Source organism: Neohortaea acidophila, assembly GCF_010093505.1.
Source record: "Neohortaea acidophila strain CBS 113389 unplaced genomic scaffold BDY17scaffold_3, whole genome shotgun sequence".
Taxonomy (NCBI): domain Eukaryota; kingdom Fungi; phylum Ascomycota; class Dothideomycetes; order Mycosphaerellales; family Teratosphaeriaceae; genus Neohortaea; species Neohortaea acidophila.
Window position 1 is genome coordinate 116,117 of NW_022985512.1, and position 27,320 is coordinate 143,436.

General features: G+C 56.0%; 15 protein-coding genes across 15 annotated transcripts; 4 read left to right on the forward strand and 11 right to left on the reverse strand.

The window, feature by feature from the left end:
• On the reverse strand, nt 1-710 carry BDY17DRAFT_292545 (uncharacterized protein). The gene is made up of 2 exons (XM_033732842.1): nt 589-710; nt 1-538 (listed from the first exon to the last, which is right to left on the reverse strand). Exons 1-2 carry the CDS (start codon nt 703-705, stop codon nt 32-34), a joined length of 624 nt encoding a protein of 207 aa, XP_033591455.1. The 5' UTR covers nt 706-710; the 3' UTR covers nt 1-31.
• BDY17DRAFT_292546 (uncharacterized protein) lies at nt 711-2,185 on the forward strand. The gene is made up of 2 exons (XM_033732843.1): nt 711-1,178; nt 1,233-2,185. Exons 1-2 carry the CDS (start codon nt 888-890, stop codon nt 1,827-1,829), a joined length of 888 nt encoding a protein of 295 aa, XP_033591456.1. The 5' UTR covers nt 711-887; the 3' UTR covers nt 1,830-2,185.
• A 137-nt stretch (nt 2,186-2,322) lies between these two features.
• Nucleotides 2,323-4,504, reverse strand: BDY17DRAFT_332338 (ASST-domain-containing protein). Its single transcript, XM_033737894.1, has 4 exons — nt 4,204-4,504; nt 3,985-4,152; nt 3,474-3,928; nt 2,323-3,400 (listed from the first exon to the last, which is right to left on the reverse strand). Exons 1-4 carry the CDS (start codon nt 4,339-4,341, stop codon nt 2,398-2,400), a joined length of 1,764 nt encoding a protein of 587 aa, XP_033591457.1. The 5' UTR covers nt 4,342-4,504; the 3' UTR covers nt 2,323-2,397.
• Nucleotides 4,505-5,250: 746 nt separating this feature from the next.
• BDY17DRAFT_321783 (uncharacterized protein) lies at nt 5,251-6,263 on the forward strand (the record flags this gene model as incomplete). The annotated part of the gene is made up of 3 exons (XM_033736693.1): nt 5,251-6,057; nt 6,114-6,187; nt 6,245-6,263. The coding sequence occupies 3 exons, from the start codon at nt 5,251-5,253 to the stop codon at nt 6,261-6,263; spliced, it is 900 nt and encodes a 299-aa protein (XP_033591458.1).
• A 287-nt stretch (nt 6,264-6,550) lies between these two features.
• BDY17DRAFT_321784 (uncharacterized protein) lies at nt 6,551-7,854 on the reverse strand (the record flags this gene model as incomplete). Its single annotated transcript, XM_033736694.1, has 3 exons — nt 6,551-6,910; nt 6,984-7,470; nt 7,520-7,854. 3 exons carry the CDS (start codon nt 7,852-7,854, stop codon nt 6,551-6,553), a joined length of 1,182 nt encoding a protein of 393 aa, XP_033591459.1.
• A 1,910-nt stretch (nt 7,855-9,764) lies between these two features.
• On the forward strand, nt 9,765-10,499 carry BDY17DRAFT_321785 (TIM21-domain-containing protein; the record flags this gene model as incomplete). Its single annotated transcript, XM_033736695.1, has 1 exon — nt 9,765-10,499. The coding sequence occupies one exon, from the start codon at nt 9,765-9,767 to the stop codon at nt 10,497-10,499; it is 735 nt and encodes a 244-aa protein (XP_033591460.1).
• A 14-nt stretch (nt 10,500-10,513) lies between these two features.
• On the reverse strand, nt 10,514-11,553 carry BDY17DRAFT_93253 (uncharacterized protein). Its single transcript, XM_033738841.1, has 2 exons — nt 11,377-11,553; nt 10,514-11,305 (listed from the first exon to the last, which is right to left on the reverse strand). Exon 2 carries the CDS (start codon nt 11,282-11,284, stop codon nt 10,529-10,531), a length of 756 nt encoding a protein of 251 aa, XP_033591461.1. The 5' UTR covers nt 11,285-11,305; nt 11,377-11,553; the 3' UTR covers nt 10,514-10,528.
• Nucleotides 11,554-11,752: 199 nt separating this feature from the next.
• BDY17DRAFT_247986 (4-hydroxyphenylpyruvate dioxygenase) lies at nt 11,753-13,055 on the forward strand (the record flags this gene model as incomplete). The annotated part of the gene is made up of 2 exons (XM_033730869.1): nt 11,753-12,652; nt 12,708-13,055. The coding sequence occupies 2 exons, from the start codon at nt 11,753-11,755 to the stop codon at nt 13,053-13,055; spliced, it is 1,248 nt and encodes a 415-aa protein (XP_033591462.1).
• Nucleotides 13,056-13,360: 305 nt separating this feature from the next.
• On the reverse strand, nt 13,361-16,155 carry BDY17DRAFT_247783 (cutinase transcription factor 1 alpha; the record flags this gene model as incomplete). The annotated part of the gene is made up of 5 exons (XM_033730853.1): nt 13,361-14,405; nt 14,459-14,644; nt 14,695-15,123; nt 15,174-15,246; nt 15,297-16,155. The coding sequence occupies 5 exons, from the start codon at nt 16,153-16,155 to the stop codon at nt 13,361-13,363; spliced, it is 2,592 nt and encodes an 863-aa protein (XP_033591463.1).
• Nucleotides 16,156-17,108: 953 nt separating this feature from the next.
• Nucleotides 17,109-17,516, reverse strand: BDY17DRAFT_321789 (uncharacterized protein; the record flags this gene model as incomplete). The annotated part of the gene is made up of 1 exon (XM_033736696.1): nt 17,109-17,516. One exon carries the CDS (start codon nt 17,514-17,516, stop codon nt 17,109-17,111), a length of 408 nt encoding a protein of 135 aa, XP_033591464.1.
• Nucleotides 17,517-17,900: 384 nt separating this feature from the next.
• On the reverse strand, nt 17,901-18,363 carry BDY17DRAFT_321790 (acyl-CoA-binding protein; the record flags this gene model as incomplete). The annotated part of the gene is made up of 3 exons (XM_033736697.1): nt 17,901-18,023; nt 18,128-18,205; nt 18,274-18,363. The coding sequence occupies 3 exons, from the start codon at nt 18,361-18,363 to the stop codon at nt 17,901-17,903; spliced, it is 291 nt and encodes a 96-aa protein (XP_033591465.1).
• A 160-nt stretch (nt 18,364-18,523) lies between these two features.
• Nucleotides 18,524-20,002, reverse strand: BDY17DRAFT_93373 (uncharacterized protein). The gene is made up of 2 exons (XM_033738842.1): nt 19,370-20,002; nt 18,524-19,260 (listed from the first exon to the last, which is right to left on the reverse strand). Exons 1-2 carry the CDS (start codon nt 19,582-19,584, stop codon nt 18,831-18,833), a joined length of 645 nt encoding a protein of 214 aa, XP_033591466.1. The 5' UTR covers nt 19,585-20,002; the 3' UTR covers nt 18,524-18,830.
• Nucleotides 20,003-20,449: 447 nt separating this feature from the next.
• BDY17DRAFT_93390 (GPR1/FUN34/YaaH-class plasma membrane protein-like protein) lies at nt 20,450-21,842 on the reverse strand. Its single transcript, XM_033738843.1, has 5 exons — nt 21,685-21,842; nt 21,460-21,622; nt 21,089-21,402; nt 20,772-21,038; nt 20,450-20,716 (listed from the first exon to the last, which is right to left on the reverse strand). The coding sequence occupies exons 1-5, from the start codon at nt 21,719-21,721 to the stop codon at nt 20,652-20,654; spliced, it is 846 nt and encodes a 281-aa protein (XP_033591467.1). The 5' UTR covers nt 21,722-21,842; the 3' UTR covers nt 20,450-20,651.
• A 2,037-nt stretch (nt 21,843-23,879) lies between these two features.
• On the reverse strand, nt 23,880-25,426 carry BDY17DRAFT_247641 (uncharacterized protein; the record flags this gene model as incomplete). Its single annotated transcript, XM_033730837.1, has 2 exons — nt 23,880-24,769; nt 24,823-25,426. The coding sequence occupies 2 exons, from the start codon at nt 25,424-25,426 to the stop codon at nt 23,880-23,882; spliced, it is 1,494 nt and encodes a 497-aa protein (XP_033591468.1).
• A 612-nt stretch (nt 25,427-26,038) lies between these two features.
• Nucleotides 26,039-27,093, reverse strand: BDY17DRAFT_321794 (uncharacterized protein; the record flags this gene model as incomplete). Its single annotated transcript, XM_033736698.1, has 4 exons — nt 26,039-26,101; nt 26,159-26,633; nt 26,699-26,802; nt 26,887-27,093. The coding sequence occupies 4 exons, from the start codon at nt 27,091-27,093 to the stop codon at nt 26,039-26,041; spliced, it is 849 nt and encodes a 282-aa protein (XP_033591469.1).
• Between the last annotated feature and the right edge of the window lie 227 nt (nt 27,094-27,320).

Sequence of the window (27,320 nt, forward strand, 5' to 3'; positions counted from 1 at the left end):
ATTCTTTGCGAAGCGTAAGATTTGAGTACTATCAAGGAGCTCCAGCTGGCCTGCGCAAACGGCCAAAATCACCCTCCATGTAAATTGGCGATGGTTTGATGAGAGCAATCCGCCAACGAGTCACGGTTCCTTGCCCGGGCACCTCCAGCGTCAGCTTGCGAAATACATGCGTCATGTACGCCCGATGATCAGAAGTCTCGTCGATGACAGCCGACGTCTTCTCCTCGCCCGCCTGACGATCCGGGCTGCGCGCGTGACTCGCGAGAATCTGCCACTTGACTTGGATTTCCTCCACGGCACCACTCTGAGTTGGGACGACCCCCTCGCTCGTTTCGGAGCGCACCGGACCGGCATACTCAATATACGGCATTCCGAGAAGATGTTGAGTATTCATGGCGGGATTTCCCAGGTGCTCTTCGCTCAGCCACAGCTGGACGAAGGCTTCATGGTCGTAAGTTTTGCGTCCCCAGGCGGGGTTTACGTCGGTGTAATCGATTATCACTTGGGGGGCCAGCGTTCCGATGAGGTGGGAATAGGACTACTTTCGTCAGCTGGAGTCACTGTGTGGATTGCGGAAGAGCTGTGTACCTTGAGATCATAGCCGTCCGCCCACGCTCGTGCGGTCTGGATGATGGCAAAGTAGTCTTGGAAGGAGACATTCGTCGGTATGAACAATTCAAAATCGGACGCCATAATCAAGTGCATGCAGTGTGAATCGGAGATGGTCCAGGCATGCGGTATAAGAAACGCCGCCTTGCCCGGGAGCCAACTGCCGGCCGCGATCGCCGTTCGGGAATCCCGAAGGGGTTGGAAACTCACAACGTCGTTCTTTAATCAAGCCCGTCCTCGCCGATTCGTATCCCATCGCCAATCTAATACACGCTCCCATGTCGCCGTCAATAGCTACGTTAAGGACTGACGTCTATGGGTTGGTGAGCCCCGATGCGCTTCGTGGTTCTCTCGCTGGCAAAGTCGCTCTTGTTACGGGATCCAGCCGCGGCATCGGGAAGCACATTGCTCGCGCACTCGCTGAAGCCGGGGCTTCGGTGGCCGTGACTGGACGCGATGAGGCGTCAGTGAAGAGTGCTTGTGCGGACATTTCCCAGCACCAGACGCCATGTGCTCCGTTCGTGGCCGATGTGCTCAATGAGCGTGATCTGGAGCGTTTGGTAAAAGAGGTGAGAGGGAGCGAATGACGGCGGGAAGTCGAACCCAGGCTAATTGTTCCGCAGGTCGAGACGCAGCTTGGACCAATCGACATTCTCATCTTGAATGCCGGCACCAACATGTTCATGCCGTTTCATCTCCACGAAGCGGATTCCTGGTGGCACATGATGGAGCTCAACGTCCGCGCTCCCGTGGCGCTCACCCGACTCGTCTTGCCTGGGATGAAGCAGAGGAACTCAGGCACCATACTCTACATCAGCAGCCGCGCTGCCTTAGCTGACCTTCCCTGGACGACGGCGTATAACTGCTCGAAAGCGGCTCTTTTGCGATTTGCCGGCTCGCTCTCAGCGGAACTCGACTTTCTCCAGAAAAGGGACGGATTCGAGAAGAATGGAATTCAAATCTTCTCCATCCACCCTGGCGAGATCAACACGGACTTGCACAAGACTTCGAAACCGGAGAATCTCCGCTCCGATGCGCCGTATGTTCTCGAGCTCTTGGAGAAGCTGTCAGCAAACAGACCCACGTTCTCGCCGCAGCTGCCGGCTTGGTCGGTGGTGTATCTCGCAGCGGGGAAAGCGCCGGAGTTGCGTGGTCAGTACGTCGATTGCACTCGAGATCTCGAAGAGACTGCAAGAAATGCTCGAGCGAGCAAGTGTTAGAGCGTGCTCCTTTCTATAGTACAAAAGAGTCGCTGAGATGTGATCAACGCCGGACTATTCCCATCGTGTCAACACTATCGTAGATTTTGAGTCAGTGAGGCAGGTGTCCGTCGGTCTGAGACAACATAGCCTCCATCTCCCAGCTCGCTGCTCCCGCGTGCTCCCTCGGTTCTTGGACAGCGTTACACTGCTCTTCTTTCCCTTGCAGGAACATGCCTCGGTGCCTTGTTAGTACTCAGAGTACGGAAGATACGCTTGCCGATTGTTCTTCAACGAGTGCGAAGAAAGTGTGCATACACTGCCCTGGACGACGAGAAGAGGGAATGGTCAGAAGAGACCGGTCTTCTTCGTCAGACCGAAGGCAACGTGGATAGAACAAGACGATAGAGCGCATGTATGTTGAATAGATATTTGGCAACCAACACCTGTCCTTGCACTCTTCTACCATAATAAAGACGGCAACATTCGTAAGCCGCAAAGATCTATGCGCATCTTTTCGGATTGAAGTCAAGAAGTTCCTGCATTGTGGCATAGAAGAAGGCTACACCGCTGAAATTCGTAACATTATTTACTTCTTCTGCTTCGCTGCCCATCGCCCAGATCCCTCTTTCCAATTCACATGCATCTTGCCAAGTCGGAATCGTCCCCAGATGGTCGCAACGGCGAGGCCAGCGATGAAAGCGACGACTGTGCGCGTGGCAAAGTCCCGTCTGTGTCGCCGTTCGAGGTCAAAGTACGTGGGACTGTCCGCGCTGTGAAAGCCCGGCGGGATCTCAGTAATCTCGAGGGACGAGTTGGCCAGGCTGGCGCCAGAGGAATCGAGGGCTTCGGCGAAGATGATGGGATGATACTCCATTGCTATGAACCTCGTCTCGAAGCCAGTTTTGGCTACTCGGCCGAGCTCGCGTTTGCCACGTTTGTTGGTAGAATGGGCGTGAAATCTCCAAGTCGCAACCTCCGTCGCCCCGTTCCAGCTTACGTAGATGGTCGTCCTTAACTGCCCACGGGCGTTCGTCGTCACGAAAGCTTTCGTGGTTGGTTTGGTAAGAGGCTGGGCGACGAACTCCATCTTGTACGCTCGGTAGTTCGTAAAGCGCTTCGATGCAAACGACGCTTCGTAGAGCTTCTGGCCCCCGCGGTTGACATACTCGGTCATGTATGCGTTTTCGCCCCAGCCGGCAAACACGCCACCGTTGGGAAGGAACTGCACATTGCCATGGGTTTTGGTGAGTCCGCCATCTGGCCGTTCGTGCGTATGGTAGAGAGTCGCTACCATGTTTTCCAGATCCAGCCCAACAACCTTCAAGCTCGACGATTCGGAAGTGGGAGCCCAGCTGCCGGTGTCGTCTGCTGCGTTGTCGAAGAAGGAGACGATCATATTGACGTCGTTCTGATCTCGAATCCGAGCATGGTGTTGCCGAGAAAAATTGAAATCCTGTTGGAAAGACGAATTGAAACCACCCAGACGCCAGAGGATGGATCCGTCGGGGGAGACGTAATAGATGGTATTCGTAGCTCTTGCCGATACCAGGTAGCTCCCGGATTTATCTTTATCTATTGAGTTCAACTGGCTGTGGTACAGCTTAGCAAGTGATCGTCGATACGCAATCGATAGAAGTATGATGGCATTGTGCCTCCACTTACAACCAATCCCAAGATGCAGCTGGCAATCCAGCGCTCGGAGACGGATTCGAGGACTCCGTAAATGGGACATGATCGCTGGCAGTCCATTCAAAAGACGGCTTTCGCGTTCGCAAATCGATTTCCGTGAAGCTACAATCCAGTATTGGGCCTCTCCAGTGTACTTCGTCTGACTCGCGACGGTCGCGATGGCTTGTCATTCCAAGAAGCGCTGTCTGCCCGTCGTCAAGAACATGAAATTCGTGCAGATTGATTGCCTGGCCAAGGTCCTCTGTAGTCAGCGAGAACGTGGGTTGGTAAGATGCGTTCAGCACCATTGCAAACCCGTCCGGGAAGGGTTGCCATTCGGCATCGGTAGGAGCGACCAAGGAGAGATGATGTTCTCCGTTGATCATCACAGGCTTGAAGTCGAACACTTTTGTGCCTTGAAACAGCTCGGTTCCGCTCCACACGAGCTCCTTCACATCTTGTCAGTTATGCCTCTTCAAGTATGCCCATGAGTCTTGCGGCTTACTCCTTCCTGAGTGTAGATATGTGGTCCGATCTGATGCGTCGTGTAGGAAGTGGTAGGTACATGGCTGCACTCGAGACAGTCGTAGGGGGCGACAAAAAGATATCCCGGTGCAGTCCACTCTTTCTTGTTGAGGGCAACGTTGAGTTTGGGGGGCTTCAGGTCAGGGCGCTGCGAAAGGAGCTCAGTATGAGGGTGTGAGGCGATCGTGAATGCACATACCGTAACGAATGTGAACAGATCACTGTCGTCGCTTCGATGCTGCCATTGCGCGAATTCGTAGTCGCTCAGATCGGCCGAAGTGACTGCGGCGGATGCCAACAAGACGGTAGCTATCGGTGGGAGCAGCGTCGCAAGCATACCGCCGAAAGATGTGGGTTTACGACGCCAGAAGAAGGGATAGCGTGCTTAGCGAGCTTCTCATGAGGTGGAGACGAAGCGTGGAGTTTTCAAAAAAACACATCACGAGTAGACGGGCACTCTCACGAACCCGTAGAGGTTTGAGACCAACCACCCGCCATGAACCCTGATCGTCCATTGCGTCTGATTCTAGAATCGCTCTTTTGATCGACTCAGCTGGGGGCGATCAGCCATCAGAACCCCTTCTGCGGCGGTTTCACTCAAAAGGTACAAGGCTGCCAGGATGAGGAATGTTTTTGGTGCTCCCGGCGTCACGGAAACGCCGAGATGAGTACTGTTGAAGTGATAGCCGCTGATATAGCCCCTGAAATCAGGGATGTGGTGTGCATAAGGTTTATTGAATCGGTCCCACGAGTTTAATTGGCAGGACGCCGTGCGCGCGTGTCGCCGCGCTAGCGCAGCCTTGTGGCGCACTGGCACGTGCTATTGCTCAGGCTGAAGCTTCCTTTTCTGGTGATCTGCCATTGCACGTGGCACCTCTAAAGACGTTCACGATATAATAACGAACAGCCTGGCGGCAAGCCAGGCAATCTACACCACTTCGGCGCACTGATCTCACAGGCGAGGCTGCAGCGGGCCAGACGCGCCGTGGCGTTCATGTATTGATGATACGGCAACGTGATGAGAGAAGCCACGTTCTGGCCTCATTTGTCCCTTGTTGATAGAACATTCTTCTGTGGCGGTATTTCATTGCTCAACTCTCCTTCCTGCTCCTTTATTCTTCACTCTCGTTCATACTATTAACTTTCGTTTCAAAGACAGCTTTGTTCAACCAAGTCAACTCAAGTACACTCCCTCAGCCCCGCTCATCCTTTCGATATGCTATGCTTCACTGTCCTCATGGCCTCAATGGCCTCCGTGGCCCTGGGCGGCGTGGCAAACTTCTGTGCCCAAGAACCTTTCCGCCAGATGCAGGACTTTCGAGGTTTTGATCTGGCCATGGAACGCTGCGCTCTTCACTATGCAGCCCAAACGACCGTCAAGACACTGCCCAACGAATGTCTGACGACAACAAAAACGGTCATCCTTTCGACAAACACTGTACACGTGACGAGTCGCCTGGCTTGCCCCACCAACGAGCCGCATGTCGAGATCCGTGACTCTGTTGCGCTGGAGCGAAGGGCGGCTGAGCCGGCGGCGCGAACGCAAAAGCATACGAGCACTCATGGTCATACGCATACGCAAGCTGCTCAAAAGAAGACTGGAACGAAGAAAGCCAACAACACGAAGACGAAGAGTGGTCAGCATACCGCTCAGACGAAGAGCGGCCATCACACTACTCAGACGAAGAGTGGCCATCATACTACTGAGACGAAGAGTGATCATCATACGACTCAGACGAAGAGCGGCCATCATACTACTGACACAAAGAGTGGTCATCATACTACTGAAACGAAGAGTGGCCATCATACCACCCAGACTCACACCGGCACACATACTGGTACAACGACTCACACCCACGGTCCCTCCAAAGCGCCACGGGACCTGATGGACGACCAACGCCGCGCCGGACCCACTCCCGTCGCCTTCTTCAAGCGTGATGCCGCGGCGACCAAGACGGCAGAGTGGTCGAGTTACTACGGCGCGCTGGCCGAGTGTGGATACAATTGCATTCAAACGGCGTGCTCGTGCGTAGGCACTCTTCAAGTCGTGCTGGTATGTCCATCTTCTGACGCCCGTTCTCGAAGACATATGCCTAACTCGTTCAATAGCAAACCCCTGCGCCAACATGCACCTCGACGTTGACCAAGGAGACTGTGGTCCATGAAACCAAGACCGTGCAGCTGTAAGTACCCACAACGCGGAGACTGATTCCGCAACGAATGAGCTGACCACTACACAGCGCTGCGGACTCCTGTTGAAACCATTTCCTTTTGCTCTTTCGATTTCAGCGTTATCCATCTCGTATTTGCCATTCTTCGAAAACATCTTTATTGTAATTTAATCTTGTGGACTATTTGTAGACAGTCAATGGTACAAGTGTCTGGAAAAGAAAACGATCCATCTATTGCACTCGTTGTAGTACATAAACATGTCCAATGCTTGATATAGCAAGTAAGAAAAGGCAGAAAGCGTGGAAGCTGTGCCATGTTCGTAGATTGCATCCTTCGATACAGCCTTCGATCTACGCCAACAACGAGCCAGCGCCTTACAACTCGAGGTCAATATCACCATAACGGAGAAACGACTCTCGAACGCAAGGGCGCTGACTGTTCCTCCACTTCTCAATCCGATCAAAAAGCCATTCAGAATACACGCCGCTGCCCAACTTGGCCTCTCCGTAGAAGGGCACAAAAGCGATCTTGCACTGCAACGACACGGAGTCGAATTGGAACTGCTTGCATTCACGATCATCCAGGCAAGCTTGCTTGCATGCCTCCGCCGTCGTGGCGAGTGGCCGGGCGATGTCGCAGTAGTTGTCCCAGTCCTCGCGTGGGAAACGCATGCGTGGCAACATGAGGTTGTTGAAAACGTCTCCCTGGCTCAGGAATTTGAAGGGATTGGAATTCTAGTTTGTCGCAGTTAGCCATCCGTCGGAGATACCTTTTGTCGTGTATCAGCGGCAAGGAGACACCACTCACATCACTTTCCTCTTCGATCCACCGCTGTTCCATGCTCCAAACGTCTGCAATCGTCTCTGGTGTCATGTGATGATAGGTAGCTGCAGGATAGCACCAGAACCGCCTGTTCTCAAATTCCATGCCAAAGTATGTCACGCCGAAGAAGGCAGGCTGGAATATCGGCCAGGCATAAGTCATGGGGACTTGAGCATCGTTCAAGACCGCGCCCAGAGAAATGTCTCCGGCCCACTCGCCTTCCATCCATAGGTCCAGACTCCTCCGGTGGGTTTGGATGTATCGAGCCACACGCTGTAGAGCTTCGTGGGAAAGAACATAACCGGAGCCCCCTTGCATGAACTGGTGGTCGCTCAGGCGGGTAGTCCGGTGTCCGAGGCAATGTGGCTTCGTATGATCCAGAGTCGAAACATACTTGAGTACCGTCGACCAGAACAGATATGTATCAGATTCGATAAAGACGTACCATTTCTTATCTGGGAAACGATGGAAGCTGCGACACGTCAGCGATGATTCCGGAACGTCGAGGGCTTGGGCCTTACGTCTCGTTCATCATGGGAAGGAACTTCCATTTGTCCAGTACCCAGCCAGGCACGAGCACCTTTTCCGCGTCCGTGGTGTTGTCGGTCGTCCGAACTCCAGTCAAGTCGTCTGGCTCGAGCCCGAGTCGTCCAACTTCCTTCACACGGCGGTAGAGCGTAAAATCCGGATTCTGCTCGAGAATATCCGGGCTGATGTTGGCCAGCACATCCTGAACTTCATGGCCATGGAACGTTTCTTCATGATCGCTAAAGATTAACACATTCGGAGGGCACTTGAGCGTATACTCGAGTTGCGCCGGAAGTCTGTCTTCGATTTCGGTGACGCCAGTCTTCATTATGACGACTGTGTCGCTCGCTCCTGGAAGATGTCGACAGGCCAAGTAGCCCGGGCGGGAGTATTGTGCGGGGGTCAGCCACCAGAGCGCAAGTAGCGCGAGACCGAGAAGTACTCCGCGTGTGAGTCGCATCCCGCCCATCCTGCGAGTGCTCGAGCGTGGTGTCAGGCTTCGAAGCGGCCTCAATCCCACGGGCTTTTCGGAGTTTCTCTTCATCGCTGCTTGAGGAATTTCAGAGTAGTGCAGTCGGTCATGAAGAGGCTCGGAGAAGTACCCAAGACCCCTCGATTAGGATCTGCAAGAAAGTCCTGGCTGGACCGTGTCATTGGGTTCAGCAGGTATTGAGCAGCGTTCTGGAAGAGTCGGTAAACGGGCACTGACTTCCAGATGAGTTACGTAGATGCAAGCCGCTGAGACTTCCCTCGATCTGTTGAAGCACTCCTGACCCCTGGACTCTCGGCCGCACCGACAGGGTTACACCTTACGATTCATGCCCGACCATGCTTTGCACCCATTGACAAGAAAGTTCCACAGATAATTGAAGGCCGTTGAGCTTCGCGAAGCTGGCCAGACGCACTACGCCACACGTCCCGAAAGATTTTGTCATCACATATTGCAATTTCATCGAGCTGATAGCCACGCCTTACTAGATTGGCCCGTGGGCCCAGATATGCGCTGTGGCGAACACGCACAGACAGCAGCAGCAGCCGACAGAGCTGCTCTGCAACATAAGCTGCAAGTGACTCTCCCGGTGGCGTCGAGAGATTGTGCGCCGGCACCAGAACGCGCGTCGACTTGCCTGTGGTGGTACTTCACGTGGCATAAGCCGTCATCACATTAGGGGCAGGGTCGAAATAGTCTGGCGCGTTTGGGACGGCCTGATCGAGACCTGCATGCTTTCGAGGGTGCGGTGAGGCGTCGACGCCACATTGGCCCGGCGAAGGCTCCGTCCAACCAGGTGGACGCCGTTACTCGCGCCACTTGATAGTGGAGATGGCTCCTGGCTCACCGGCCGTGGCGGAGCTGAAGTGGCGGTCGAGAACCGGAGCCCGGTCCGGTGCAACGAGCGTGACAAACCAAGTGTTTGGTTAGTATTTACCGGGCGGGTTGGCTTGTGCAATTGCCATATGCGGGCGTCCGCGGCGGTGGGGGGAATATAGGGGGCAGCCTTGCCAAGTCTCGGCCTCGTCAGCTGGCGCTAGGCAAATATGGCGTTTTGAAACATGGCGTTTCCTGCAGCTCTTGTGGCTACCTGAGAACCCTGACTCTCGACCCCGTGTTATGGTCGGCCATTTCCGGCTACGTATTTTGGCCAGATCGCTCGGTGAGCCTCTAGCCATCGGCCAGTAGATCACAGAGCTCGGCAGTCGCGCCACGTTGTGCGAAGAGAGACGACAAACTCATAGCCCTAGCTGCTCGAGTGTGGAGCAGACGAGACACCATATCAATTCTCATCAGAGATGTATCCATAAGAGCTCGTTATTGGAGGCACCAGGCTTCGTTGATGTCCATCCAGGGCGAAGTGAGCTTTGGTACCAGAGAGACTGCAAGGTGCGTAGGACACAAATAAGGCTTAGCCGGCTTAGTCAGTCGCACGTTTGCAGACAACGTTGTCTTCGCCAGTCATACGCGATCTGATACTTACCAATCGCAGCGAGCGCTGCGCCTATAATGAGCTCTATGAAGGATGTCTGTCGTGCAAGGCAAACAACGTTGATCGTGCGCGGCGGTAACTGCCCAATCGATGTGTCGGGATTGAAGCCTTGCGGTCGGATCTCGGGCAATCCTCGGCTCCACGGCGGCGGTCGTGGCAGCTGTCGAAGCTCCTCCACCGGCGAAACATTGCATTTACAAACCTCCGACGGCAACTTCAAGTCAAACACCGTCAGCACACTACATCACTTCGCACCATGGCGGTCTCACTGACAAGGCCCATCGCCCAAACATCCCTCTCGCCCCTCCACAACTCCCTCTTCGTCTTTCGTGCGGGGTTGCGACCAGCAGCACTTACCACTCCACTACCTCCCCACTCCATCAGACCGGCAGCCACTGATGCCGCTTCCGCAGCTCGCCGCCGCGCCGTCACCGTCGTCAACGACACCGGCCGCGTGCCATGGCAGGAGCTCAGCACGGGAGAGAAGGCGGCTCGAACAACGCAGCAGACCTTCAACCTTGGAATCCTGCTGGTAGGCATCCTTGGTACCGGGGGCGTGGCGACGGTGCTGTGGCTCGAAGTCTTCTCTTCCGACAGCAAGACCGCCGTCTTCAATCGTGCTGCCGATCGAGTACGTGGTGATCCGAAGTGCAGGGAGTTGCTGGCTGGTGAGGGGCTGCATAGTAAGCGGGACATCAAGGCCTACGGGGAGCCGTCGTGGAGTCGATGGGCGAGGAACCGGACGATAGCGTCAAGAGTAGAGACGGACAAGATGGGGACGGAGCATTTGCACATGCACTTTTACGTGGAAGGTGAACAGGCAAAGGGCACGGTGACACTGCACATGATTCGGCCTTCGGGCGAGAAAGAGTTTGAATACTGGATGCTGGCGCTCGATGTGCCGGGCAAGCAGCGGTACTACCTGGAAGACAGGTCGTCCAAGGGGGATCAGAGGAAGCACGGGAGGATGTTTGGGGTGCGGTGGAATTGAGGGTCGTCATTTCATTCACGTCATGCTGGCTATGCTAGGACCTGCGCAAACTCCTTCCGCATCGCCTCCTTGACTATCCCGCCACACAGCTTGGCGTGAGGGTTGGTGTGCACGGCAAGAGCTTTTGCGACTTCATTCCCGTACAATCCGCCGAGGTAGAAGCTACGGGATGCTTCCTCTTCGAATCGCTCATGCGTCCAGCTCGCCAGCTCTGCATCTTCGATGGCGAAATCTGACTTGGCAAGATCCTTGGATGCGGCGAGGTAGAGGGCGCCCAGCTGGGTATACGCTTGCGCCAGCAGCTTGCCTTGAGCGGGTGACACGGCGTCCTGTGGTCTGGCGGGGGAAGCCAAAGATACGGCTTGCTGCAGATCACGCACAGCGGAGGAAGCGGCTTCGGCGCGTTCGAGGTCGCGAGAAGTCCGGCGCTGGCAGAGCGTGTTGCGATCTCCGAATCGCCATCGGCGTAGCTGCGCTCTGTTGTTGCGCGCGGAGGCATAGTCGGGGTATTGCTGCACAATCTCGTCCAAAAGGCTCAACGCCTGCCGGTATGCCTGATCCTTGGCGGCGGGAGTGTGCTCTTTGGAAGTTTCATGTGCTTCGATCATTATGATCGCGGCCTTTTCCCTCCCTCGCAGCTCCGCCAACAGCTCTGGTGTTGTGACATGGCGGTCTTGAGGGAGCGAGGGGTCCACGAGGACTTCTGCCTTTGCCGGACCGCTTTCCGGATCGAAGACCTGGGTGAGGATTTTGGCGTCGGCGGCGGAAAGCTGAGATGGCTTCATTTTGCTGGCTGAGGAATGTATCTGGTCGAGCGCGTGGAAATGTCAATACGACACGCGAGGGCATCCAAGTACATTTATTCCACGCGGCTCACATTTTCCCTTTGCGCAGCATGCCATCATTCGGCCTATTGCCACTTCGGCTGACGTTGGATTTCGCGGCGGCAGTCCACGGCTGAGACGCAAAGCCGAGCGTTGCACGTCATCACGTGACGTCTTAAGCCGAGAAAAGTGCATTTCAGAGCTAAGCCGCGCCGACAACATCTCGGCTCTGCCTCAAAACCGCACATTGTCTGACGGCAGATGACCAGCCGCTGCGCACGCAACGGGGATTGCGGGCTCATCAGATTGTGCTGAGTAGATGATGGATCCATATAAGGACTCCACTGCAGTTGAGTGTCTCCCTTTTCCTCCCACCATCTCTCCATCTCTCTCTCCTACTCTGTACACCGTCTCCATCTCATTCCCACCATGGCACCCGCTGTTCTCCTCCCCTCCGTCCTGACGGAGAATGGCCATTCTCTTCCCCTCTACTCCGACGGCGTCCAAAAAGCAGCCCAACAAGTGGACTACCGCGGCTACGACCACGTCACCTGGTGGGTGGGCAACGCAAAGCAAGTCGCCCAATACTACGTGACGCGCATGGGGTTCCACCCCGTCGCCTACCGCGGCCTGGAAACCGGCTCGCGCCACATCGCCAGCCATGTTGTAAAAAACGGCAACGTCTGCTTCGTCTTCACCTCCCCCGTGCGCTCTTCCACCCGTCAGACAGCCGTCCGCGCTGCCCCGAAGGAGCAGAAACTGCTCGATGAAATCTACGACCACCTCGACAAGCACGGCGACGGCGTGAAAGACGTCGCCTTCGAAGTGGACGACGTGCGCTCGCTGTACGAAAGCGCGGTGCAAAACGGCGCGCAATCCGTCATGCTTCCCCAAGAGGAATCCAGCGACGAAGGCAGCATCATCAAAGCCTCCATCCGCACGTACGGCGACACAACCCACACCTTCATCCAGCGCACCTCCTACCGCGGCGCTTTCCTCCCCGGCTACCGGGCCTGGAGCACGCCCAACGACCCCATCAACGCCTTCCTCCCCGCCGTCGACCTCGAGGCCATTGACCACTGCGTCGGCAACCAGGATTGGGAGCAGATGGAGGCGGCGTGCGATTTTTACGAGCAGTGCTTGGGTTTCCATCGTTTCTGGTCTGTCGACGATAATGATATCTGCACCGAGTTTTCCGCGCTCAAGTCGATCGTCATGGCGTCGCCGAATGAAGTCGTCAAGATGCCCATCAACGAGCCGGCGCACGGCAAGAAGAAGAGCCAGATTGAGGAGTACGTCGAGTTTTACAACGGCGCCGGCGTGCAGCATGTAAGTCATATCCCCTTCCCCCACTCCTAATTATCCACTAACATCACCCCCCCAGATCGCCCTCCGCACCCCCGACATCATCTCCGCCGTCACCAACCTCCGCGCCCGCGGCGTCGAATTCATCTCCGTCCCCGACACATACTACACCTCCATGTCGGCGCGCCTAGCGGAAGCCGGGCTCCAACTCAACGAGTCCTTCACCACCATCCGCGACCTCAACATCCTCATCGACTTCGACGAGGGCGGGTACTTGCTGCAGCTCTTCACGAAGCCGCTGATGGATCGGCCGACGGTGTTTATTGAGATTATCCAGCGGAATAATTTCGATGGGTTTGGCGCGGGGAATTTCAAGAGTTTGTTTGAGGCGATTGAGAGGGAGCAGGAGGCGAGGGGGAATTTGTAGGTCGTGAGGTGGGTTTCTCTAGACTAATGATTTGGGATGAGATATTGGTTGGGTTTGCATAAGGAGGCGAAGCTTGCATTTGGGTAAAAAGCCTTTTTGTTTCATGTCAGATACGATCATGAGGTCTATTCATCATATCAACATGTCGTCTTCATGATATCCATACAATCCTCCAAGCGCAGCCCTCGCGCCCAATTTATTCATCTTCGTCCTCACACCCCTACACCGTTTTTAACCACACCCACTTCCCACTTGACAGAACGTGCAACCACGCCAATCAACAAGCGAACGGCCAAGGCAGGCAATCACCCATAAACCCCCTCCAAACCACTCAAATTCATCGACGCCAAATCGCCATTCCCAATCCCGAAAAACTCAAACCAGTCCCCGATGTTCAGCGTCGTGGGCACGACAGGCCCACCAGCACTGCTGCTCGTGCTCCACTGGTCGTCGGGTTGCTGACCGCCCGCCGCACCAGCCATGGTGGTGGGCAGCTGGTTCCAGCCGTTCGGATCTTGGGTCTGTTGCTGTTGCTGTTGCTGTTGCTGCTGCTGTTGCTGAGAGTACATTTGGAGCTGTTGGCGGAAGGTGGAGGGGTCGGTGTTGGCGGGCGCTTGAGAAGAGAGGCCGGAAGGCGTGTATTGACGCTGACCGCCGTCGGCAGAAGCCGAATTATCGACCAGCGCCGGGTCGACGACCATGCCTTGTCCGGGAAACATTTCGTTCGCTTCCGGGGGAAAGAGCTGGCCGGGCTGGTAGTTTTGCCAGAGGTCTTCGGAGATTTTGGGCGAGTTGCGGGTGTGGAGGAACAAGTCGGGAGGCGTGCCGGGGTAGGAGAAGATGTTGGTATTGAAGGGGGTCATGGCTCGGCTGCCTGCTCGAGATGTGCCGAGCAGTGTATCGCCTTGTTTGGGGGATGGACTGAGCCCCGACGACCGTGGCATTTCCGGAGCGGCGGGGCTTTGCGGTCGCGATCTCTCATACGACATTTGCGGCGCGGGCGGACCGTTGGAATATCCGAATTCCATGTCTTCAAACTTCCGTTTCTTCTGGGCGTCCGCGGTTCCATTGCTGGGCGGCGGCGAGTCCTTGGCTTTGGCGCCGTTGACACCCTTTTTCTTGGTATGGCGTCGTCCCGCCGCTCTCTGAAGCCGCTCTTCAAACGCCTTGTTCCCCAGGATCGATTCGAAGAGTGTGTGGACCATTTTGGCGACCAGCCAGACTTTCGACACGTCGCGCAACGCCGTCATGCACGTGTTTAATCGCGTCTGGGTAGCGGCGACAATGGACTGGTTTGAGGAGCGCATCTGGTAAACGTGCATGATCAAGGCGGAAAACAAGCTGTACACACTGTATGGGGCGTCAGCATCTCAGTCCATCAAGTTGGCAATACCCGTACTCACATAAACGCGGGAGTGAAGCGCAACTGATCGTGATGTTGCAGAGCTTCGATGATTGACGTTATCATCCCTGCGGCCTGATAGGCGATGGTCCGCGAAGGATATGCCGTCTCTTCAGCGAATCCGTTACGCGACTCGGCTGTCCCAGCTGGTGGCATGTGCGCTCGGTGAAGAAGACACAGGGTGGTGCTGCAGGCCTGTTAGCGCCCTGTATAACAATAAGTTGGGAAAGGACGCACTAGTAGTTGGCATGCAACAGAGCAGACCAGAAGTGATGGCGATGTGGCTCCCACATCACCTCGGGCGGACAGTTCTTCAGCCAGTCGGCCAATGCCATATCGCTCGACATCAGGTCTAGAGCGTTATTGCCTCGGGCCTTGGAGTTGGCCGAGTAGTTTTGCGCGAGCACTAGCCCCATAATCTCGCACAGCTTGACGTAGTTGAGGTAGAATTGTACGTGAATCGGGTCCGGGTGGTATTCAGCCGGCCGATCGCCCTCATCATCGATAAAGTCGTCGGCGGTGATCATCTCCACGTCCGAATCCTCGATGTTGATGCAGCATGGTCGGCCGAGTGCGACAGCAACAGAGCGGTCGCGGGTGAAGAGCGTCCACCATATTCGCTTCCACAGGCGTTTGTCTGCTCTGCTAAGTTGAGATCCTTCCACGCTTCGTGGGGTTAGTACGTGCGTCGAACGGAAGAATATCGACCAGCTCACCTTCGATGCATGCCAGAGCCTTGTGCGACAATAACGGCCACTCTACTCCAGTAAAAGACGTTTTTGGTGACGTCTATGTCCACGTTAGCGTGGAACAACGTGCAGAATCAGCTTCAACCCTACCTTCAGGACCTTCCCAATACCAGCCCATCAAAATCAATGCCTGAACAATAGTCACCCGGTCATCCTCGTAATTCGCATCGAACAAAGCCTTTGCTCGCTTGTAGAAAGTCATGGCCGCAGGGGTGGTCGAGCCGTTTGCATCCATGAGTTGTGGGTTGGAACAGACACGCGAGCCCGCCAGGAGGATTGCCTGCAGGAGAAGCAGGGAAGGCGGATTCTTGGTATCGCGATACCGACGCATGAACTTGGAACGATTAATCACCGGTACGATGGGCGCAATCCACTGAAAGTAAGCTTCGACCAGCTCATCGCAAAGCGCACGGGGTGGGAGCAAGAAGGCGCCGCGTTGGTGCAGGATATCAATCTCGACCTGGTCCAGCTCATCCACGCGTGCTCGTGCGCCTCGCACATTCTCGGGGAGCGGATAGTGGACGACGTCGGTAGTCCCGTGGCGATCCTGGACGAGGAGAGATAGGTTTGAAGACTCGCCGAGGTAGGCCACGCGACCGGCTTCCTTGATGGGGGCGCGCGCGAACTTGGGTTTCATGTATTGCACCCACGTGCCGTTGTGCAGCTTCTGTTGCGCGGCATACGCCTCGGACACTTCGGTCTCGGGCATACCAGACGGGACATTGATTCCGATTGATTTCGGATCATAGCTAGGGTTGGTGGACTCGCGGCGGGGGAGGGTATCGCTCTGGACGCTGGGAGACAACTCCGGGTCGATGGCCGATCTATCCGCCGACTCGCTGTTAGAAGCAGTCAGCAGTGTCCCCAGCGAGTGATTGTCATGTTCTGCCTCTACCTGGCCTCTTTCTTCGCCGCCGTGCTCTTTTTCCGTTTGGCGGGGATCTTGCATTCGATTTGGAAGGCGACACAATTCGTGCAGGGAACACCGAGACTAGCGGCGTCGCAGCGGACCTGTAGTGTGGGAGTGGTGAGTAGGTGTGTCGGTAGACGAAACGAACGATTCAGAGGGTGAAGTACCTTGCGCGCATGGCATGTCTGTAGTTGTGTCTGTCAGTAAGAGCAGCATCGTCTGCATATAGGTATACGTACCTCGCAAGCTCGGGAAGCGCGCTGTCTGTGGTAGGGTTAGCATCGATTGCGTTTCCATCGCCATTCTCCCGAGCCATACCTTCTGAAGCTCGCATGGCCAGGCGTCTGCTCTTGAGGCGCGGGCGCAGTCGTTACGCCGGCCGGCAGAGTGTCCGCCATCTTCGTCACCACTGCTGTCCAGCAGGGAGATTCGTATGTATGCGAGGTCGTGGTATGGGACAGACGCAGACTAGTACATCAACAACACGGCTTGTCGAAGGGGTATGGCGGGGGGATGAGGACGTGGTGGGTGGAGTGAACAGATGGAGTCTCATGAACTCGCGCTTCGGCGCCTGGTCTGGATTCGGATTCGCCTCGGCGCAAATGGAGCAAAGCTACGCTCGGACCATCTCACCACACCCCACGCAACCCGCATCTCGCCGCTGACACCGGCCCTTGACGTAGAAATATGGAGAATGGGAGCGTGGGCAAATCACACAATACAAGAAGGCACGGTGGTATTTCGTGTAGCTGTCTCTCCAACAGTTCATTATGCTTCGTTGTCCGCGTTTTCACAGCGAGCTGTGGTCGATCCGCGAACGTGGCCTTCGAGGCATACTCGCTCCAATGTATCTGAAACCAAAGACGAGACTCTCGTTCGTCGGAGTAACTCAATCTGGTCCTCAGCTCCGGTCTCGATGTGATGTCGTAGTCTGTCGTCTCGGGCGTTGCGTCCATAACCCATAACCGCCATGAACCCAAAGATTCCAACGCTCAATCCCCAACTCCATCATTCTCGCCCAACTTCTTTCCAGCCGTCATATCCTCCGTACTCACCAACCCACCAGCCATCAAATACAACACGTCCGACCGCACCCCAGCCTCATCCTCCCCAAATTGACTCCGATCAAGCCGATACCCCACCCTCAAATCGCAGCGCCCGCACCGCACAAAGAAGCGCTTCTCGAAACCGTCGTCCAGCTTCAGCACGACTGCTTCCTCAGCATCGAGGGTAGAGCCGGAGAGCACGACGCCCGCGGGGACGGGCAGGTCGGATTTGGCGATTTTGCAGATGCGCGCGCCGTCGCTTTTCCGCTTCGGCAGGTTTTCCAGAGGCGTGAAGAGGGCCAGGACGAGTTCGGTGCAGATGCAGTGGTAGGTGTGGATGTGCGGGTCGGCCATGGCTGCTTCTTCCTCCCCGTCTCACGATTTTTGAGCGAGTGGAAGAAAGGGTGGTTGATGTCGATGGATGAAGTTGCCAAGGTTGACAGAGCTTGTGGCCTCAGGCATCTGTAGTGGTATCACGTGATATGTCCTGTGAATGCAGCGAGAATCAAGGCCTTGTGGTGAGGTCGAAGCGTCTGAACTACGTATAGATGGAGCGTCTTCCCCTCAATATCGATACAGCTTGAAGGCCATAACACATTGGCATTCCATGTCCTACCGAAGCAACAATGAAGTGACCAAGCTTCGTCTTGCTCTGCTCATCCCGCAGGAAAGCCACCATCTTCCACTCAACGCCCTCCATATGCCAGCTCTTGGTCATACGACACAAACATCCATCCTCTAACCCTCGAATCCATGCTTCTCCTTGAGCTTCTCCACCAGCTCGACATATCTCTTCTGCGCATCTTCGGCCGAGACGCCCTCATCATGAATCTTCTTCCACGCACCCTTCTTGGCTTTGCCCTGGATGAAAAACGCGAGCAGTCAGCACAGCTCAGCTACCGTCTCTGTACGGGCGGCTCGACAGCATAGCGCCGCCTGCTTTCGAGTCATGTATAACGACGTACCTTCAGATCAAACATGCCCGGGTTGGGGGAGTCCTCGAACGGCGGATCCTGCGAGCCCTGCTTGAACAGACCGTACAACTGTACAGACCAAGCAAACAAATTAGTCACACAATGCCAGCCGCGTGGAGTCCGAGAACAAGACGAACCTGCAGCAACTCATCATCCGATGGCTTCGCCTTCAACTTCCTGCTCTCCTCCACCGCCTTCTTAAACTCGGCTGATTGTTGGGCGGGCATGTTTGCTTCGAGTGGGAACTGCTGCTATGAATGGTGATTGGGAGTCTGGATTTTGACGTGGATTGGATTGTGGTGGGTGAGATTGTCTTGTTGCAAGCGTGCAGGGACACGACACGTAGTGCGAAGTCGCAAGTGTGATGAGTGATGTCAGTGTTAGTCATTCACATGCCCCCAGCCTTCAGCAACGAGTGCTGCTACGAATGAGATATCCTACTGTGCCGCTCCTTTTGCAGCAATAGATGCGTTTCGCCTCTGTTACGCAGGACGTACACGCAATATTTACAGGACGGCTGCTCATACGCATCAATCACCCCTTGTCGACTTTGATATGATCTCACGCTGCACGTGACTCTGACAACCATTTCTTCCACGAACTAGAATCCATTCAGATCTATTGCGACTCTCTATATTGGGGACGAGTGAACCCCCATGTATTCACATGCGTTCCCCTCCGAAACTGCTTGTACTTACAACTTATGCCCCGTCGTCTGCACCGCCTTTTTATAGCTCTCCGTCGCCTCACACTCCTGCAACCACTTCTCCACCGTCGGCAGCTGCCCCTTCTTCACCCCCAGCTCTCTCGCAATCACAAACGTGGCGGAGAAGTGCATCATGATGTCCGCAGCGGTGACTTCATCCCCCAGCAAAAACCGGCCCTTGCTCTGCTTCAGCGCCGCCTCGAGGAAGTCCATGTCCTTGCGGATGTTGCCGCTCATGCCCTCCTCCGTCTTGGCCACGTCGCCGTCCTTCTGGTGCCAGCGGGCGTAGAGGATGGTGATGCCGTGCAGCGCCCACGTGGCTTCTGCGGCGTGGATCCATTGCAGCACCTCGTAGCGCTTGGGGTTGCCGACGAGGGGCAGCAGGCGGCCTTGCTTGTCGTAGTTGTCGCAGAGATATCTATGTCAGCAGAGTCAGTCTAACCTATTCTCGCCCTATCGGCATTCATCCAGAATCGAGGCAGGGGATCCCCGGCAAGGCTGCGTGCATGCCGCTTATTCAGACTTACTCAGTGATATTGCCACTCTCAAATACCGTCGTCTCGCCGTCCTGCAGCGTGGGAAACTTGCCCAGCCCACCGGCAGCAGTCTTGAATGCAGGAGGCGCCACCCCGTTCTCCCGCTCGGAGAACTTGACGGCGTACCTCAGCCCCAGCTCCTCGAGAAGCCATGCAGAGCGGATGCAGCGCGAAGCCTGCAAGAACCACAGCGTGATGGGCGGCATGACTGCTTGTCTTTCTTTCTAATGGGGGCGGGGGCGACGGCGAGCTCTGCTCTCTGGAATCTTTGCTTTCTTTTTGGGATCCTTGATCGCTGTCGATCTCCTTCTCTGTACAATGACTCGTTATTCGAGCAAATATCGAACCGCGTGATGTCTTTGCTCGTATTGATGTTTGCTTTTTTCCCTCGCCTTTTCCAGACGATGCCTATACTACATTCGGAAAAGAAAAATGCCACACCAATTGCGTCACAGCATGGTGAAGATCCCCGGAGGTGGACACCAGCGTTTGATCGTCGGGCCGCTCGAGTCAGGCACACCTTCCCGCCCGCGCCAACAGACTTTCCAACTTATTATGCACACAGTCTTCCAAATCACCCCTCATAGCTCCCGGCCTCTTGGCGCAGCAAGAGATCGACAAGGGGTGGGGGGGGGGGCAAAAGGATGTGGGGAGCTCTAACGAACCTCCGAAAGCTCTCCCCCGCCCGCGCGATGCGCGGTTCATGGATGGAGATGGTCGGTGGGGTCTATCCGACATCCTTCCCCCTTGCCTCGGCGGGCGCAGGGAGCGGGTCAGCGGACTTCCGGAGTTATGCATTCCTCACCCCCCTATACACGGGTGATGAATGGGGCGACGGAATGGAGATTTTGGTAAGGACCAAACAGTAAGTATCGCATGGAACCTAGGTACGCACAGAGAACCGGTTGGACACAATGATTGGAACCAATGAAGGAGGCAAGGGAAAAGTCAACGCAGGGCAAGCCAGACATAGATGTACATAGATGGGTATAGGATATTAATATGGGGGGCGTTGCCATTCCAAAGGGAGAACAACAACAGCTACATTAAAAAAAGGAGCTTTCACATATCGACATCCAACCAGCGAACGCGCGAGTAGAGGGCCTCCTCCTTCCGTGCTTCCGTGCGAAGGCATCGCCAAAAGTGTGAAGTCGCGACCGCGCAATTCTCACTCGACTCGGGGGGTATTTCAAAAGAGACTGCACGCGCAAACACAAGGCAAACAGAACAGACGCCACGCCTCTGCTTTCCGCGTTCTGATGCTTTGCGCGATTTAAGCCTCGGACCGTTCGCGGGCGCGGTCGCTGGCACCCTTGATGAGGTGGGACAAGTCGACGACTGGTGGAGGGTTAGTAATGAGATGGGGGTCAAAAAGTGGCGGCTGTGCACCTACCGGGAAGGGAGAAGGGGAAGTCGACGGCGGCGAGCAAGATGGCGATAACCAGGTACCAGCCGAGAACGTCAATGACAAACGTAAGGGCACCGGCGGTCACGAGCAACTCCGGCTTCATGATGCCCTTGGCGGCGTTCCAGTAGTAGCCGCAGAGACAGCCAAAGGATGGGACGAGGAGCAGGAAGATGAGGACGAAGACCAAGTTGGTGCGGAGGGCGATGAGCAGGTAGACGAAGCAGAGCACACCCATGAAGACCAGGATGAAGGCTGGAGGGTAAATTAGCTACGGTGATCCAAGGACACTTTTCAAAACTCACCCAAGCTGGAGGCGAATTCGGCGCTCTTGAGGCCACCGGCAAGAGTGCCATTGGTGGAGTAGTTCGAGATGGCACCAGTGTAGGGGGTCAGAGTCAAGGCAAAGGCGGTCCAGAAGCCACCGAAGGAGATGAAGACAGTAGCGGGGAAGGTGTTTCCGAGAACCCACTCGCCGACACCGCCCAGGTACATGCAGACGGCGCCGAAGCCGATGTAGAAGCCAATGCCGGCGGAGCCGGTGCTGGGACCAGAGCCTCTCAAGCCCATGAGATCAAAGGACAATGGGGAGAGGGAGAGCAAGAAGCCGACGAGCGCGCTTCAGACGGGGTTAGATTGGGAACATGGTTAAGCAGCCAGAGGGGGGTAAACATACACTGGGGTCGGGTTACCGACAGTCTTGCGAAGCTCACCGGCGACCTTGTTCTGCGGGGAGAGATAGATCTTCTCGAAGAGCTCGGGCGAGATGGACAAGCTGCCCGTGGTGCGGATCTTCCTCAACGCATCTTCGGGGTCATGGTTGCTGTCGAGGTGGTAGCCTGTCCGACATGTTAGCCACATCAACAAACACAGCCCGATGCCGCACGAGTGCAGCACGTACCCCCGTTGTTGTTGGCGTGGTCTTGGCCGTCCGACATGATGATGGATCAACGACGTGGAAGGAGTTGAGATGTTGTTGCGCTGGGGTGATGGAAGAATAGAAGTGACCGGCAGAAACGACTCGGGATCAAGAGACACGAGAGCAGAGGAAGAGAAGATGCGAGCGCGGGCAAGCGAGGGATATTATTGTGCTTCGGAGTTCCGGCGCGAAAGCAGCACGGCTCCGCACGCTTCCTGTGCTCCCTAGGCCCGTTCGCACATCATCAAACAAGCGATCGGTGATGGACGTGCACACGCTCGCGCCATCGCCTCTCCCCCATCCCCCCAGAGCTTGCCCGCGCTGCTCTGGCGCCTTGTGCATCTCAAGCTCTCCGGAAGCGGAAAGCGAAGCAGATGGGCCAAGCGGGTGTGCGGTTGGTCGGGGCCCCACTCCTGGCCTGGGGACGGGCAGGGCCTCCTACGTAAACAAAGCAACATCGGGTTGTGCGGCTCGCGATTTGCTCGAAGCTCGTTGGCCGATCTCCATATTCGATACGCGCTAGCGGCTGCCGCTAACGCCTCAGTGGGTACCAACCGAGCAGCACGGACGGAAGGAGGGCCGGGAAGTGACTGACCGATGCTGCGCGATGACGGCCGAGTTGCGGGGTGAAGCTGGGGTAGGGCCAATCCTGCGCCCGGCCCCGGTCGTCTCCAGCACCGCGGTCCTTCCTCTTTGGGCGCATGCCATTCATGTGATCCGCTGATGTATGATGCTGAGTTCCACCGCGCGCGCGTCGGATCATCGCTGGGGCGCCGCCGCCTGTGTCACTCGGCGCTCTCCTTGCACACTGCATCGGGTAACTTGGTCCATCTCGTCCCCAAAACGGCTGGGCGCCGAGTATGGGGTGCACTGACCTACCACGAACGGCGATCCAATCAGTGTGAGTGGCTGGGTAGTAAATGAATGGTATTAACTTCCAACGGTTTCAATGGTCGACTACACTGCTGTATGGCTCGAATCGCATCGAGCTGGGCGAATGGAAATTTGACAGTTGGAGGACAAAGTACGTACCGTGTGTACTTGGTACAATATTGTGTACCCAGTATACCGACGGGCTGTTGCTGCATATAAACCCAATCCAGTGTTTCGCAGTTGCGCGGTGTTTCATGGTGAGCAGGGTCTATCAAGGCGCGTGCGAGTAAGCACTGCATCTGCCCGAACGGATCTGTGGCACGCGAGTGTGTTCTTTCTGTCGCACGCGACCAGTGTCACGGCGTCCATCAATCAGTAACTCCAGTATCGTGGTTAACTCGCACCGAGCGCCACCACATTCCGGGGAACCGCGTGGAAATTGCTGTCTCAACCGGCGAGTAGGCGGTGACAAAGGTACATTGTCCTCAGCGGCGCTGATCGCAAGCTGTCGCGCTGCAAGTCGAGACCTTTGGCGCAGTTGAAACGCGTAGCCCCGTATCGCTGGGCCTTGTTGTAGTCATCACGTGTTTGTCTGTTGATGCCTCACAACGCAAGGCCAACCTCCGCCGATCGCTGCCGCCTGATGAGGCAATCAAAGCTCAACTCGTAGTCCTTCACACACAAGCCTCATGAAGAAGACGACTCACCGAAGCCTCATGATGAAATCAACTCGCTCCACTCTCCCAAACAAACAATAAGCCAAAAACAAAATGCATTCCGACGGAGGCGGAGCCGGCGCCGACGCAGGAGCAAGCCACTCGCACATCGACTCATCAGTTCACTCTCATCCAGGCCAGCACCACCACATCCACCACCAAGACCCACCCATCTACACACACGTCGACGACACAAGCGCAAACCACGCGTACGGCAGTATTCCGTATCAATTGCACGCTGTGAGGCGCGAGGAGGAACGGCCGTGGCCCGAGGACGATTTGAGGTTCTGTGGGGCTGTCGCGCTCCGGATCTTAATTTTTCTGGCGATTGCCGTGGGCATGTATCTCCTTTCGCGGCAGTGGGATGGTTGGGGTAGGCTGGGGCCAGGATGAGAGGGGCAGTCGGACTTGGAGGTGCCGTTTCGGACGCGATGACTTGATGTTTGATGAGGATGAGAGCCCGCTACCTCTGCAGCCGTGTCATGAATGACGATCTCCTGATGCTGCCTAATGCAATGCAATGCGATACTCGCTTGGCCAAACCATGGATGCAAATGCCGTCGTCTCTCCATAATATCATCGCTCGCTTCAACCAAGTCCCAAGCTCCTAGCAGAGCCCTCACTCGCACTCTCCACGCTCACCTCGTGCGGATTGGGGTAATAGAAAGCGGTAATAGCAATCAAAATGTACACAAACACGCACAGCGCGCCCTCGAGGTAATCCGACTTTTCGTCCCTAAGGAAGTTGCCGACGACGATGATGGCGAGGATGAGGACGACGGAGTCGAAGAGCTGGAAGTTCAGGTCCATGTTAGTGCCGAGGCCCCAGCCGACGAAGACGACGAGCGGCGTGTTGAGCAGGGCGGTCTGGATGCTGGCGCCGAGGACGTGCGCGAGGGCAAAGTTCATTTGGTTGTCGTAGGCTTCGTCCATGGCGGTCAGGTGCTCGCTGGCTTTCTCGACAATGGGCACGAGGATGAGGCCCATGAAGTGGTCGCTGACGCCGCGCTCTTTGACCACGTATTCGATTTCGGAGACGAGGATGACGGCCATGAAGGCGACGAACATGATGGCAATGGCCACGGCCGCCAGCGACTCGGTCAAGGTGAGCTTAGGCCTTGCTAGGTCGCGGTGCCGGTCGTGATCCCGCTCCTCGTCGGCTTCCAGAATGTCTTCGTACAAGCCGTGGTGAGATCTACTCTGAAACCAGACGTACATCAGAAAGGCTACAATGAGGATCACGGCGGCGGCGTAGGAGATTTGTCGCGTGTTGTGGATGAGTTGGGTGAGGGAGATTCGGTAGTCGATGTCGGCGATCTCGATGGGGTCGCGAGCATTGTTGGACAGAGCGTTGAAGTAGACGGACGGGATGATCAGGCCCATGCCAGCGACGAGCATAAGATTACTACCCACTTCGCTGATTGCTTCGTGGAAGACCTGTTGAGGGTGAAAGATGCCGCCAACAAAGAAGCAGACTCCTGAGAAGGTTTAGCGCATTGGACTCGTTGGGGATGTGGGAGAAAACACGCACCGAGGCAGAGCAGCATGTTGCCCAGAATCGATCCCAAAATCGCCGCCTGGATGACAGGTATATTCTTGTCCCCATGGCTGATGAGCACCATGAACAGGATAATCTCGACCAGACTGCCCAGCGTCGTTTCCAGAATCACTCCAATGACCTTTGGAATCTTTCTCGCCAACTGCTGACCAGCGAATCCAAGCAGATTCGCCGGCGGCACCATGCCAATGTAGGCCGTGACAAAGATCCAGGTAGGATGGTTCTTGTAGTTGAAGTAGAGCACGAGCGCGGCGATGGTAAAGGGCCAGAGCAGGTTGGTCCATTGCGACACATGGCTCGAGCTGGTCCAGCAGATGCGGAAGAAGTGAAGGGGGTGGAACCACTTGCGTCCGCTCTCGCCGTCGTGAGCGATGCTGTAGCGGGAGGAGGATGTGCGGACGGGCTCGAGTTGGGGCGGTGCGTCGCCTCCCTCTCCGCGTTCGACGTTCTCTTGCTCTTGCTCGGGGTTGCTGGCCTTTTCATCTTTGGGCGGGTAGGTCTTGCGTTTGAAGACGCTGATGCCCGTGCTTCTCTGCCATGGTGTCGGGTGGGCGGTGTTGTCTTGGCTGCTGCTCATTTCTCGTGACAGGAGGGTGGGAGGCGCTGCTGTTTAAGCCAAACGCACAGGATGTGAAGAGTTGGCGGTAAGGGAGTGAGGTTAGGTGGCCGGTCATCCAGAACTTGCGGAGCGGAAGAGGAGGCGGTGATAGACGACGATGCGTAGGAGTGAGGGACGATGAGAAAGATGAAAGGCCGGGATGAGCATGACCTGCCCCCAACTTACCCGTGCAGCGCAATTCCTGCTTTGGCGTCTACTACTGCATGCATGTGCCCCGTTGGCATCGCCAAGTTGCGCCAAGACTTGGGTGTAAGGGAGCAGGAGCATTGGAGAGGTTGATGCGGCGGCAAGCTTTGAAAAGTCGCCGCGCGGCTGTACCCGCTGAGAAGCATTCGCCTTCACTCTCCTTTCATTCCGCGGATTCTGATTGACAATGTTGCGTGTTTGTAGCATACAAGCATACACAGCAGATCAACAATTCCACACATCTACACACACTCCCGCTCAAGAGACGCCTGCCAGACCAGTCCCTCCTTTCCAGCTCAAACGCCTGCCGAAATGCGTGAAACATGAATACATGATGAATCGGGATTACCGATCGTCCCCTTGTACAGGCCTGTAAGTCCACCTCTAGTCTTTCCACCTCGCCAAAAACTTCGCCATGTCGTCACTCGGATTGGGCGCGGCGGCAATCTGTAGCAAACCCACGTCAGTCTCAGTCTGCCATCACGTCAATCATACAAAACATACCGTATTCTGAATGCTCTGCACGCTGAACGTCTGCGCCTGCGTGTATGTCGTCAAGATGCTCGCGGGCGGCAGTTTGGTCTGCGCAATGTTGAAAGCACTCGTGGGGAACAGAGGCGTGGGGTTGTTCGCAGTGATCTGAGTGGGCGGGACAGGCTGCATCGGAGCATACCTCGCCAGGCCCGTCTGCAGGTTGTAGGGAATGGAGAACTCTGCTGCATCTTCAGCGGGAGTTGCTGCTCCTGCCGGTGCCGCTGCCGCTGGGGTGGTGGTGTGTTTTCCCTTGCCTCCTGCTGGTGTATCGGCGTTGGGCGTGACATCGTCAATTGTAGCTGGCCCAGCTGTGCTCCCACCCAACGCATTCACTTGCTTGACGTATACGGCGGCGGTGGTGCCCGTCATGCCGGTAATGGTGAAGCGGCCGGAGTAATTTGTCACTGTACCGCCATCTTTGGCCGTGGAGATCATCTGGAGGTAACTGCAGAGGGGAGACAGTATTAGCCCGGTATATCTTCCTTTACTGTTGTGTAGCACCTCACTTACAATCCATTTGTGAGACTACTCGCGAGAGCAGGTGAGATTGTGCCCGTGGCCTCATTCCCGGCCGTAAACGACCCTTGCGCGGCCCCAATGTTTATCAGAGGTTGCTATACAATCACATCTCCTGTCAGCTCATTTGCAAGCACCGTGCACCGCCCTCACAGAGGTGCGCAAGAGGCAGAACCACGTACAGCATCAGCCACAACATTTCCCCCAACAATCAACTGCAGCGTGTAGCTCTCCAATGTACTGATCAGCGGCGCCGTCCCTGACTCCTGCCATTGGACAGTGATGGCGCCGGCGGGTATTGATGCGCCAGCGGCGGGAGATACGAATTCGACGTCGGCGAGGGCGAAGGGGGAGAGGGCGAGGAGGGTGGAAAGGAGGCCGCACCTCATGGTGGGCAGACGCGGCAGGAGGTTCGAATGGATTCGTGCAGGGCGAGAGATCGGGATTGACAGTGCGAGCCGATGGCTGCTTTCGTTGGGACGGGCGCGAAGGAGAGGGAAGATTGGCGACTGATGTTGAGGTTCGAGACTGGGATCGTAAGTGCCAAGACTAGACGATGCAGGAACAACAGGAGCGGCAGTGGCGCTTCCCGAATGAGGTTAGCTGTCCAAACTCA

Excerpts from the sequence above, each read along its gene's own strand:
- BDY17DRAFT_292545 (XM_033732842.1), bottom strand. The coding sequence starts at position 705 with ATGCACTTGATTATGGCGTCCGATTTTGAATTGTTCATACCGACGAAT. Across the intron at positions 539-588 it reads CGGACGGCTATGATCTCAAG|TCCTATTCCCACCTCATCGG; the intron begins GTACACAGCTCT and ends TGACGAAAGTAG.
- BDY17DRAFT_292546 (XM_033732843.1), top strand. The coding sequence starts at position 888 with ATGTCGCCGTCAATAGCTACGTTAAGGACTGACGTCTATGGGTTGGTG. Across the intron at positions 1,179-1,232 it reads TGGAGCGTTTGGTAAAAGAG|GTCGAGACGCAGCTTGGACC; the intron begins GTGAGAGGGAGC and ends ATTGTTCCGCAG.
- BDY17DRAFT_332338 (XM_033737894.1), bottom strand. The coding sequence starts at position 4,341 with ATGCTTGCGACGCTGCTCCCACCGATAGCTACCGTCTTGTTGGCATCC. Across the intron at positions 4,153-4,203 it reads ATCTGTTCACATTCGTTACG|CGCCCTGACCTGAAGCCCCC; the intron begins GTATGTGCATTC and ends CTCCTTTCGCAG. Across the intron at positions 3,929-3,984 it reads ATATCTACACTCAGGAAGGA|GAGCTCGTGTGGAGCGGAAC; the intron begins GTAAGCCGCAAG and ends CAAGATGTGAAG.
- BDY17DRAFT_93253 (XM_033738841.1), bottom strand. The coding sequence starts at position 11,284 with ATGAAGCCATCTCAGCTTTCCGCCGCCGACGCCAAAATCCTCACCCAG.
- BDY17DRAFT_93373 (XM_033738842.1), bottom strand. The coding sequence starts at position 19,584 with ATGCCGCCCATCACGCTGTGGTTCTTGCAGGCTTCGCGCTGCATCCGC. Across the intron at positions 19,261-19,369 it reads GAGAGTGGCAATATCACTGA|ATATCTCTGCGACAACTACG; the intron begins GTAAGTCTGAAT and ends CTGCTGACATAG.
- BDY17DRAFT_93390 (XM_033738843.1), bottom strand. The coding sequence starts at position 21,721 with ATGTCGGACGGCCAAGACCACGCCAACAACAACGGGG. Across the intron at positions 21,623-21,684 it reads CCACGCCAACAACAACGGGG|GCTACCACCTCGACAGCAAC; the intron begins GTACGTGCTGCA and ends CATGTCGGACAG. Across the intron at positions 21,039-21,088 it reads CGAATTCGCCTCCAGCTTGG|CCTTCATCCTGGTCTTCATG; the intron begins GTGAGTTTTGAA and ends TTTACCCTCCAG.